Here is a 13,240-nt window from a genome sequence, read left to right as displayed (position 1 = left end):
TTAACGCTGGATTGTCCGACACTCAGGGACGGCACAGACTGCTGCTGAGTGCAATTTCAGAGCGGGCGCTGTTTCGTGGTTGAGAGCGTGGCGCCGAGGACTGTTCAAGTGGCCATAGGCTGTCCTTGTGGACATGTTTAAAACTGTAGCCAGCAGGCAAGGGGCTGATTGAAGAAGGCTACAATAGTCAGGCCGGGTCTGAGAATTTGAGCAGGGATGCAGCGTGCACGGTTGGACAGTTGAACTTCCAATGATGTCTTCGATGCTGAAGGAAGGGCGGCCGGAGATGTCGGAGCCGGGCTTCGAACCCGCGACTTGAAGGTGTGCCTGGCGGGCAGCGCTGCTGGGCTGGGCGTGCTGAAGCTTCCTGCTGAGGCGAGAGTCGGGTAGGCTTTGAGCGGGGCTGGAGAGGACTGCAGTCTCGGGGGTGAAGCCGAAGGGGGAGTGATGAAAGGCTGCCTGCGGCTGTAGAAGGTAAGGGCGGCCGTAACAGGTGATATTGTGATAGAGGAACAATGCGCCGCGCTCCTTCGCCAGCTCGGCCTCTCGGTGCTGGTACCTCTTGAAACGTTTCCTCCGGCGGAGGAAGCTGCCGTTGTCGAACATGTCCTCAGATGCCGGATCCAAAGTCCAGTAGTTGCCCTTGCCGGGGTTGCCGGGCTCACGGGGTATTTTGATGAAACAGTCATTGAGGGACAGGTTGTGCCGGATGGAGTTCTGCCAGGCGGGGAACTTCTCCCGATAGTAAGGGAAGCGGCTGCTGATGAACTCGCATATGCCGCTCAGGGTGAGTTTCTTCTGGGGGCTTTGCAGGATGGCCATGGTGATGAGCGCGATGTATGAGTAGGGAGGTTTGGCCAGGTTCGCCTTGGGCTTGGCGCTCATGCCGGGACATACCTCGCAACTCTCAGAATCCACCGAGCCGTCTGTCTCGCAGTGTTCTGCCTCTCCTGTCCTCGCCTTGCCTCTGTCCCGTCTCCCGCTGACAAAGTACAGACCCCGCCGCCTTTGGCCATCGGACTCCTCCTCCTCTTCTTCCCCTTGTTCGTCATCCCCAAGGATGTCGATCTCCGCTTCCTCCTGCCCCACCACCTTGCGGTGACCCGCGACCCGGAGATCTCCACGAAGTGTCATATCATGGGCACTAATGAAGAGGGTAGAATTGCCCGGGTAGGTTTTCCTTCAACGTAGAGAAGCAGAAACAGCCTCGCCTTTTGTTTTCAGGTGTACCTACCCCTGAAGTTGGGCTCAGATCATCTGCCGCTCGCCTGAAACCAAGGCACCTCCGTGACTCTACAAGTCTTGACTTTTGTTGTTGCTGCCAAAGAGAGTTTGACAAAGCTTTATAGGGAGGAATTAGCGCAAGCGCGCGAGAAAGATGTGGCTTCGTGCATCTGCATTCATCTGGGAAGGGGAGGTGTGGGACAAGACAGTCAAGAGCTCGTAAGGACAAATGAGCTGGTGAATGGGTGTGTTTATCGAAGACGTCTACACAATGCATGAATAATAATAGCAGGCGAGCTTTGCGACGAGGCGCAATTAATATTCACAGAAACTTGCTGACAGTAAATGAACCGTCGGTTTCATATTTGACATTTGTAAACTTTCCTGTGACTTCGAAAGAGGTCACTTAGACTAACAGGCTTATGCCAGCTTCTATAACAATTCATTCTCTTCATTTATTTCAATGCACCCTAGTCTCTTCCACATTCCCTTCCCCGCAATTCTTCAGCCACGCACCTACCCCTCAGGGCAATATGACAGTAGCCAAAAAACCTACCAGCACGTCTGTGGAACTTCACAGTTCCCCATCTACAGACCTGCCGTATTTATCTATTGTTTTTATAGGTCATTGCAGTGATCTACAGATGATTACTTGGTGCCACTATCAGAACGATTGAATAAGGTGTATTTTTATAACAGTGCCGCGAAAGCCTTGATAGGTTATCAGACTGTCAGACGGAGACAGACAATACATGCCAGCATCTATCTGCTCGCGTTTGGTGCAATTTTCTCGCAAGATGCGCGTTTTGTCTGTGAATGAAATGTCAATTTACACCGGCATCTTGTTCGTGCCAACAGAATTGAAATCCGAACGGTATTAGCGTTCATCTTGAGAACCTCGGGGAACCCGAACCTTCCTCGCCACCAGAGGAAAGACAACCTACGACAAGTATGTTCTCCAAAACAAATTCAAGGATGACTTTCAATTCAAGGATGACTTTCAAATTCAACGGCGCACATGCTGAACTGGAAAACGTTCAGATGAAAAGGGCTCGAAAGCAAAACCATTATAAAATATAGGCATAAAGAACTGCAGATGCTGGAATCTTGAGTCAAACCCAAAGTGCTGGAGTAACTTAGTGGATCAAGCATGACCAAAACGTCGTCCATCCATGTCCTCCAGATATGCTGTCTGACAGGCTGAGATACTCCAGCACTTTGTGTTTTAAACAATTATAAAATGTTTTGGGCATAAAGTGTATGGGAAGGAACTGCATGTGCTGGTTTAAACCGAAGATAGAGACAAAAACCTGGAGTAACTCAGCGGGTCAGACAGCATCTCTGGAGAAAAGGAATAAGGCGACTCTCCCGAAACGTCACCGATTCATTTTCTCCAGAGATGCTGTCGGACCCGCTGAGTTACTCCAGGTTTTTGTGTCTATCTTTGGGCATAAAGGGGGTGTGGTATATCTGAATAATAAATTCTAACTTTGGGATAACATCGTGCGGCTAGTGCGGGCGAGTGAATGTTAGTTTTGCTACTTAACTGACGTAATTTATGATATAGACTATCGACAGAACAATAATTAAAGATTATTAAACTTCCTGCACTACATCTGCAGTCCTTGTGTGTCCGACTAATACATAAATGAATGTATGAATTGATGTCAGTGACTGAAATGAACCCAACTCCAATTATTTGGAAATTCTGATCTGGGTGAAATGTAAGACTCATTTCTGTTAAACAGACAACCTGACGTTGGTGTGTTTTGGCATGAGACATAAACGAAAGGAGATAAAGTCATGGCTTGAAACTTATTGTTGTGTCTCCGTGCAGGGTCTCAGCATGGCACGCTTAGCCGAGACGAAACCCGTAATTATATGCATGAATATTTGGGGGAGAACTTCAACGATTCGATGTTAAGAACATTGTTAAGGTTTTGTTTCGCGAAAGTGCCCGGGGCCGTCTGGTAGCTGATTCCCCGAGACTTCCCGCCTCGTTGAACAGAGGTGTTAAAACGGAGCTAATCCCACCGTTCCGCATATGAATCGCATGTAGGAAGTGACACTGTTGCAATCACCTCAAAGGATGAGGTGCAACATTTCGGAAAAGAAAGACCGTCCTTAAATTGCTGGAGCGGCTTTATTTAAACGCCACAATGCTTGAATCTGCAAAAGAAACCAACCTTCAACGATGGTCAGGTGACTTGATGGTCATGCATTTTTACCAAATATTTAAAATGAAAACGTCGAAACACGGGCCATTTAATCTTCCGAAGATCGACAAAATAGGAGACGTTTCTGGTCGAGACCCTTTTTCAGGCATTAAACGTAATCGTTGTTTCTTCATTCTTTGACTTCATTTATTTGAGTACGAGCCACATACATATGTATCCCCCGAAATAGTATTGGTACATATAAATGCAGCAAGATAAAGTAATTATAGAATAAATACAAAATTATAAAATAAATTGCTGAATTTATGCATGTCGTGTACGTCACGTTGGTCCGTTATACCGCGAATAAACGCTATTGGGTTGTCAGAGGCTGCTAACCGTAGATTATCTATAAATGCCGTTCTTGGGTTTCTTTAGTTGACCCGCATTTCCGTGGAAAACGAACACTGGCGAATTCTGAACACAAGCAACGCAAGATGCCGACTATCTAACAACTGCGAAACACTTTTCCGAATCACAACTATAATGTCAGGTTAAACTACGGCTTGTATTATTATTATACGACAAAGTGACTTGTTCTGCCTTTACAGATTTGCAAATAAATTATATAAATAAATTCTGGATTTTTTTTTCGAACTGCAGTGAAATTCGATGCAACTGAATTTAATGTAAATTGTGTTTTCACACATTCTTGTCATTCGTTGATCTTTAGCTATAACGGGGCAATAAAACACGTTGAGAGTGATCAGACTTGCATGGCTTTTGACTAAACCCATCTAGATAAATGCACAGGAATGGCGCGGTGGCAATTTGATGTTTGAAGTGGAGACTTGATTTTTTTTAGGGCAGCTCTTCACTGAACACAGAGAAATATAAGGAAAGTATAATGAATAATGCCCACAACAATTGTTAACGGACTGTTTTATTTTTATTGCTGTCGCAGAATGTTATTTAAAGCCAAGTGTTTACAAAGACCTAATCTTTTGATGGGTCATTAAGCAACATTGATTATCCATCCAAGCTCAACATAAACTTGACCAATAGCACTTGACACTTCTCCAGATTAAAAATTGGATTACAAGTTGGTCCCACATTATCCATTATTTTCTGGTGTGGGTGACTGGCCGTACGGACACATATCCCTCCCGCGTGGCTTGATTCAGGGATTCATAAGTGATGGGAAAAGAATTAGGCCATTCGGCCCATCAAGTCTACTCCACCATTTAATCATGACTGATCTATCTTTCCCTCTCAACCCCATTCTCCTGCCTTCTCCCCATAACCCCCGACACCCTTTCTAATCAAGAATCTGTCGATCTCCGACATCCATTGACTAGGCAGCCACAGCCGACTGTGGCAATGAATTCCATAGATTTACCACTCTCTGACTAAATAAATCCCTCCTCCTTTCTAAAGGAACTTCGTTTTATTCTGAGACTTTGACTCTCCCACCAGTGGACAAGCTAGAGGCAGGACACATTTTCCAGATGTTGGGGGAGTCCAGAACCAGGGGCCACAGTTTAAGAATAAGGGGTAAGACATTTAGAACGGAGATGAGGAAAAACATTTTCACATAGAGGGTTGTGAATCTGTGGAATTCTCTGCCACAGAAGGCAGTGGAGGCAAATCCCCTGGCTGCTTTCAAGAGAGAGTTAGATAGAGCTCTTAAAAATAGCGGAGTCAGGGGATATGGGGAGAAGGCAGGAACGGGGTACTGATTGTGGATGATCAGCCATGATCACTGTCTATTGTCTATTATCAGTGGAAGAACCCTCTTCACATTCACTCTATCAAGATCTTTCACTATTCGCTATGCTTCCTTCTCCGTGTCTTTATTCTGGCCTTCATAAAATACCTTTGCTTCTAACGAAGAGATCGAATCTGTAAATTAGTTGTCCTCTTCACAAGTGTCACCTGAGAATAGGAATGTTTCCTCCATTCCCTATTTCATATGTCCATGCCCCCTATGCTCGGGCTATTCAAGTGTTTAATTCGAATGGTTGGGTTGCAGACTGGATCTAGATCTGGATGTAATCTGGATTGTCTCAACATTGACCTTTCCAATGCCAATCTTGCCTTCATTTTTCCACAGTGATGTTTAGTGGCATCTTATCCCACAGGTACCTAAAATGCCAATGTTTACCTTCATATTTGATATTTTATATGATGGACGAGAAACATCAGCTAATTCATTTATCCCGATTTTCGAATCAGCACAAGAGACAATCCACCCGTAGACCCGTTTCTGTAGACATACGGTGGCGCAGCGGTAGAATTGCTGCCTTACAGCGCCAGATACCCGGGTTCGACCCTGACTACGGGTGCTTGTCTGTACGGAGTTTGTATGTTCCCTGCATGGGTTTCTCCGGGAAGCTCCGGTTTCCTCCTGCGCTCATTGACTGGGGAGAAATGAAAATGAAAATTGACCCTAGTGTGTGTAGGATAGTATTAGTGTGCGGAGATCGCTGGCCGGCGCGGACTCGGTAGGCTAAACTAAACTAAACTACCGCCCCATTCAAATGCACGTCCCCCCAAAGTCATGCAAAGATTTATCTTACAAATATTTATCTAATTTGTCTTCTGAGAGATCCTTCGACCATTCTATCGGACAGGTACATTACGATCACATCAGCCCGCTGTATAAATAAAAACTCCCTCAGGATGATAAAAATATTTTTACCAAATTTATTTGCTTTATGTACAAATGTATATAATATAACCACATAACCATATAACAATTTACAGCACGGAAACAGGCCATCTCGGCCCTACAGGTCCGTGCCGAACAATTATTTTCCCTTGGTACACAACATTGCTGGGGAAACTCAGCGGGTGCAGCAGCATCTATGGAGCGAAGGAAATAGGCGACGTTTCGGGCCGAAACCCTTAGTCCCACCTGCCTGCACTCATACCATAACCCTCCATTCCCTTCTCATCCATATGCCTATCCAATTTATTTTTAAATGATACCATCGAACCTGCCTCCACCACTTCCACTGGAAGCTCATTCCACACCGCTACCACTCTCTGAGTAAAGAAGTTCCCCCTCATGTTACCCCTAAACTTCTGTCCCTTAATTCTGAAGTCATGTCCTCTTGTTTGAATCTTCCCTATTCTCAAAGGGAAAAGCTTGTCCACATCAACTTTGTCTATCCCTCTCATCATTTTAAAGACCTCTATCAAGTCCCCCTTAACCTTCTGCGCTCCAGAGAATAAAGACCTAACTTATTCAACCTTTCTCTGTAACTTAGTTGTTGAAACCCAGGCAACATTCTAGTAAATCTCCTCTGTACTCGCTCTATTTTGTTGACATCCTTCCTATAATTGGACGACCAAAATTGTACACCATACTCCAGATTTGGTCTCACCAATGCCTTGTACAATTTTAACATTACATCCCAGCTTCTATACTCAATGCTCTGATTTATAAAGGCTAGCATACCAAAAGCTTTCTTTACCACCCTATCTATTTGAGATTCCACCTTCAAGGAACTATGCACGGTTATTCCCAAATCCCTCTGTTCAACTGTATTCTTCAATTCCCTACCATTTACCATGTACGTCCTATTTTGATTTGTCCTGCCAAGGTGTAGCACCTCACATTTATCAGCATTAAACTCCATCTGCCATCTTTCAGCCCATTCTTCCAAATGGCCTAAATCACTCTGTAGACTTTGGAAATCCTCTTCATTATCCACAACACCCCCTATCTTGGTATCATCTGCATACTTACTAATCCAATTTACTACACCTTCGTCCAGATCATTGATGTACATGACAAAAAACAAAGGACCCAACATAGATCCCTGAGGCACCCCACTAGTCACCTGCCTCCAACCCGACAAACAATCATCCACCATTACCCTCTGGCGTCTCCCATTCAGCCACTGTTGAATCCATCTTGCTACTCCTGCATTTATACCCAACAGTTGAACCTTCTTAACCAACCTTCCATGAGGAACCTTGTCAAAGGCCTTACTAAAGTCCATATAGACAACATCCACTGCTTTACCCTTGTCAATTTCCCTAGTAACCTCTTCAAAAAATTCAAGAAGATTAGTCAAACATGACCTTCCAGGCACAAATCCATGTTGACTGTTCCTAATCAGACCCTGTTTATCCAGATGCTTATATATATTATCTCTAAGTATCTTTTCCATTAATTTGCCCACCACTGAAGTCAAACTAACAGGTCTATAATTGCTAGGTTTACTCTTAGAACCCTATTTAAACAATGGAACAACATGCACAGTACGCCAATCCTCGGGGACTATTCCCGTTTCTAATGACATTTGAAATATTTCTGTCATAGCCCAGGCTATTTCTACACTAACTTCCCTCAATGTCCTAGGGAATATCCTGTCAGGACCTGGAGACTTATCCACTTTTATATTTTTCAAAAGTGTCAGTACTTCTTTTACTTTGAAACTCATAGTATCCATAGCTACTCTACTAGTTTCCCTTACCTCACATAATTCAATATCCTTCTCCTTGGTGAATACCGAAGAAAATAAATTGTTCAATATCTCCCCCATCTCTTTTGGCTCTGCAGATAGCTGTCCACTCTGTCTCTCCAATATCCTTCTCCTTGGTGAATACCGAAGAAAAGAAATTGTTCAATATCTCCCCCATCACTTTTGGCTCTGCAGATAGCTGTCCACTCTGTCTCTCCAATGGACCAATTTTATCCCTCGTTATCCTTTTGCTATTAATATAGCTGTAGAAACCCTTTGGATTTACTTTCACCTTACTTGCCAAAGCAACCTCATATCTTCTTTTAGCTTTTCTAATGTCTTTCTTAAGATTCTTTTTACATTCCTTATACTCCTCAAGCACCTCATTTACTTCATGCTGCCTATAATTATTGTAGATCTCCCTCTTTTTCCGAACAAGATGTCCAATTTCCCTTGAAAACCAGGGCTCTTTCCAATTTTTACTGTTTCCTTTCAACCGAACAGGAACATAAAGATTCTGTACTCTTAAAATTTCCCCTTTAAATGTCCTCCATTTCTCTTCTACATCCTTCCCATAAAACAAAATGTCCCAGTTCACTCCTTTTAAATCATTTCGCATCACATCAAAGTTAGCCTTTCTCCAATCAAAAATCTCAACCCTAGGTCCAGTTATGACCCTCTCCATAATTATATTGAAACTAATGGTATTGTGATCACTGGACCCGAAGTGCTCCCCAACGCATACCTCCGCCACCTGTCCCGTCTCATTTCCTAACAGGAGGTCCAGCACTGCCCCTCCTCTAGTAGGTACCTCTATGTATTGCTGCAAAAAACTATCCTGCACACATTTTACAAACTCCAAACCATCCAGCCCATTTACAGAATGTGTTTCCCAGTCTATGTGTGGAAAGTTGAAATCTCGCGCAATCACTACCTTGTGCTTATTAGTAATATCTGCTATCTCCTTACATATTTGCTCTTCCAATTCTCGATCCCCATTTGGCGGTCTATAATACACCCCTATAAGTGTTGCTACACCTTTCCCACTTCTCAGTTCCACCCAAATAGCCTCCCTAGATGAGCCCTCCAATCTATCCTGCCAAAGCACTGCTGTAATATCTTCCCTAACAAGCAATGCAACACCGCCACCTCTTGCCCCTCCAATTCTATCACACCTGAAGCAACGAAATCCTGGAATATTTAGTTTCCAATCACAGCCCTCCTGCAACCATGTTTCACTGATCGCCACAACATCATACTTCCAGGTGTCTATCCAGACTCTAAGCTCATCCACCTTTCTTACAATGCTCCTAGCATTAAAATATACACATTTAAGAAACCCCCGCCTCTTATTCTGTTTATTTCCTTTTTCTTCTTTCTCCTCTTGTGTCCGAGTGCTTCCCTTTTCTGCTTCCTGCCTCCCATTCTGTCTACTAGCTTTCTCTATTTGAGTCCCTCGCCCCAACCATTCTAGTTTAAAGTCTCCCCGGTAGCCTTTGCAAATTTCCCCGCCAGGATATTGGTCCCCCTCGGGTTCAAGTGCAACCCATCCTTTCTGTACAGGTCCCACCTTCCCCAAAAGAAGTCCCAATGATCCAGAAACTTGAATCCCTGCCCTCTGCACCAGTCTTGTACATATAAATGTTGAAAGATTCTCCACTCAAATAATTGCTGGCTTTTGTCAAACTTTTTGGCGGCACAGTGGAGGTAGATTTGATGCCTCACAGCGCCAGGGCCCGGGTTCGTTTCTGACCTCGGCTGCTGTCTTTACGGAGTTTGTGCATTCTCCCCGTGACTGCGTGTGCTCAGGTTTCCTGAGACGTGCAGGTTTGCAGGTTATTTGGCTTCTGTAAAGTTGTGCCTAGTGTGCAGGAGAGAACTAGTGTGTGTACGGGCAGTAGTTGGTTGGCGCGGATTTGGTGGGCTGGAGGATCTGTTTCCATGCTGTATATCTAAATAAAAGAAAACGAAGCTACTGTATATACGCGACCTATGTTTCTGATCCCTTTATCACTGAGAGCAGTTTCCCCCCTCATATTTATTATATCAACGGTTCATCATTTCGACCAACTCTATCAAAGCCCTTCTTTTTTTTTTAACCATATCCACTCGAAGGCCCAACCACAGTTGCTTCTGAAAGCATCAGCCTTTGGCGAAAGTTGAACAAATCTCTCCGGTCCCTCTCTCTCTCTCTTCCCCAAGGTTCTTGTCATTTGAAAGTGTGGTGTTAAATTTGAACAAGTTGGACCTCAGGCCACAAGTTGGACCTCACGCTGAGAGGGGGAACTTGTATTTCACAAAGTTCCCTTATAATTTTTACTTTGTTAATAAAGCTCAGGATTTCGTGTATTTTTTACCTTGTCCCGCAACCTTCAAATGTTTCCCATCCTGCAGTCATTCTCTTTGATTCCACGGCACTTTAAGATTTAGGCCATTTGGTTTTTACTACTCATGGACTAATCATAGACTAGTACAGCATGGAAACAGGCCCTTCGGCCCAATTCGTCCCTGCCGACTACGATGCCCCATCTAAGTTGTTTGTTTGCTTTAACTCAAATTTCACTCTACCTTAATTGGCACATGTGACAATTAAATTGAATCTTGAATCTTGAATCTTGAATCTAAACCCTTCCTATCCATGTACCTGTCTCTCCAAGAAAAAATGTGCTGAGTTAAGGTTCCTAAACGATCTTGCCCCTCTCCCTTTAAACATCTGGCCTCAGGTTCTTGATTGCCATACTCTGGGTAACAGACTCTATGTGTTTGGCCTGTCTATTCCCCTCAGGAGTTATACACTTTTATAACATCACCCCTCAGCCTCTTGCACAAGAAACAGAGTCTTAGTTTGCCCAATCTTCCCCTATAGCTCAGGCCCTTGAAACCTGACAACATCCTTCTAAAGTAGAAACAAGACACTGCAGATGCTGATTAACACAAAGGGACACAAAGTGCTGGAGTTCAGCCGGTCAAGTAACATCTCTGGAGAACATGGATAGGTGACGTTTTGGGTCAGGACACTTCTTCAGACGTAAATCTTGTAACTCTCGTAAATCTCTGTATTCTTTTCAGCTTAATGTTATCTTTCATACAGTAGGGTGAACAAAACTGAACATAGTCCAAATATGGCCTCACCAACGTGCTGTACAACTGTAACATAATGTCCCAACTTCTATTCTTAGTACACTGACCAATGAAGCCCAATGTATCAAAAGCCTTCTTGACCACCCTATCTACCTGTGATGTAAATGAACTATGTACCTGTACTCTTAGATCCCCCTGCTCTACAATACTCCACAGGGTGCTACCATCCACTGTGGCCATGCCCTGATCAGAGTACGGGAAGGAGAAAGAGAACTTAGTGACCTGCTGTCTGGACAATAACCCCAACTTCAGCGTTAGCAAGGCAAATGAGCTAGTTATCAACTTCAGGAAGCATGGTGGAGTACATATCCCAACCAGCATCAATGGTGCCGAAATGGAAATGGTGGAGAGCTTCAAGTTCCTTGGCATTAACATTACCAATGATCTGTCAAGGACTAAGCACATTGAGGTGACAGCCAAGAAGACACACCAATGCCTCTACTTTGTGAGGAGACTGAGGAAATTTGGCATGTCTCTAGTGAGCCTTACAAACTTCTACCACAGAAAGCATGCTGTTGTGTGGCATCACAGCTTGGTTTGAGAATAGTTCTGCCCAAGACTGCAAAAAATGGCAGTTGTGGATGTAGCCGAGTCCATCACACAGATTAGACTCCCTAACATTGATTCCATCTACACTTCTTGTTGCATCAGGAAAGCAGTCAATGTAATCAAAGACCACTCGAGTCATTCCTTAGAAATGCAGCCAAATGATGAAAGACTTGTCCCACCCTGGTCATATCTTCTTCTCCCTGCTTCCATCCTGCAGAAGGTACAGAGGATTGAAAGCAGCACTACCAGACTGCGGAACAGCTTCTTCCCCTCTGTTATCAGGCTTTTGAATGATTCTTCCAAGAGGTACAGCACTACCTTATTCACCACTACCCTATTGTAGAGATTGGATTTTATCTATGGAACTGATGTGCTACAATACTGAGAACTATATTCTGCACTCCGTATCTTCCTATTTGCTCCATCTATTGTACTTGAGTTTGACTTGATTGTATTTATGTATGCTATATCTCTTCTGTTTGGTTGGCATGCAAAACAAAACTTTTCACTGTACTTTTACATGTGAATAATAAACCTAAACATAAACTTCCTAAATGTAACAACTCATACTTACCTGCATTAAACACCATTGGACATTTCTCAGCCCACTTGCCCAGCTGAATTGCAAAATTCTGCTATAATTTAGCTTGCTCTTCTCGCATCCCATGTCATCTAATCTTGTAGAGCAGCCCACCAAGTGGAACCTGATGAAATGCCTTGCTGAAGTTCATATAGACAATGTCAACGGCCTTGCCCTCATCAAAGTTTTGGTTACTTCTTCAAAAATCTCATTCCGATTCTTAAGACATGATCTCCCATATACAAAACCTTGCTGTCTATCCCTAATCAGTCTCTGTCTATCCAGAACCACACCCATACCAATGTCTAACAAACCCGTACTTCACTCATTTTTGCCCTTTCCAAATGCATTACCACCTTGCTGTCCAGTTCAACATTCCACCCACAACCTTATTGTCAAAATTGTCAATATTGTCAAATTTTATATAATTTGCAAACTTTTAAATTAGATCTCACAGTCCAGATAATATTTACAATACAGCATTGGCTCCATGGGAAAACACTGGTATTGCTTTGTTCACAAGTTATAGGAATGGAATTAGGCAATTCAGCCCATCGTGTCTACTCCTCCATTCAATCATGGCTGATTTCTCCTGCCTTCTCCCCATAACCCCTGACACCCGTTCTAATCAAGAATTTGTCTATCTCTGCCTTAAAAATATCGACTGACTTGGCCACCACAGCTCTCTGTGGCAACGAGTTCCACAGTTTAACTACCCTCTGACTAAAGAAGTTCCTCCTCACCTCCTTTCTAAAAAGAGCACCCTTTAATTCTGAGGCTATGACCCCTGGTCCTAGACTCTCCCACCAGTCCACATCCATGCTATCTATGCCTTTCATTATTCTGTATGTTGTTATTGGGGGGGGGGGGGGGGGGGGGGGGGGGAGGTCAGGCTAGTTTGTGTGATGGATTGGGCTGCATCCACAACTCTCCAGAATTCCCTGTGGTCTTTGGCAGAGCAGAGTTGCAACACCAAGCTGTCATGCATCTAGAAATGGTGCATCTGTAGAAATTGGTCATTGGAGTCATGCTGATTTTCCTTAGTTTTTTTTAAGGACATTGAGGTGTTGATGTGTTTTCTTGGCTCTAGTGTCAATATGGTTCAAGCAGGAAAA

At 43.9% G+C, this 13,240-nt stretch overlaps 1 protein-coding gene across 1 annotated transcript; it reads right to left on the bottom strand.

The window, feature by feature from the left end:
- Positions 1–1,134, bottom strand: LOC116971551 (forkhead box protein D3-like). Its single transcript, XM_033018785.1, has one exon. The coding sequence runs from the start codon at positions 1,132–1,134 to the stop codon at positions 1–3; it is 1,134 nt and encodes a 377-aa protein (XP_032874676.1).
- Positions 1,135–13,240: the final 12,106 nt, after the last annotated feature.

The sequence above is a fragment of the Amblyraja radiata genome, chromosome 3 (assembly GCF_010909765.2).
Source record: "Amblyraja radiata isolate CabotCenter1 chromosome 3, sAmbRad1.1.pri, whole genome shotgun sequence".
NCBI lineage: Eukaryota > Metazoa > Chordata > Chondrichthyes > Rajiformes > Rajidae > Amblyraja > Amblyraja radiata.
The sequence above is the reverse complement of the archived record's forward strand: the minus strand, read 5'-3'. Positions and strand labels throughout refer to the sequence as shown.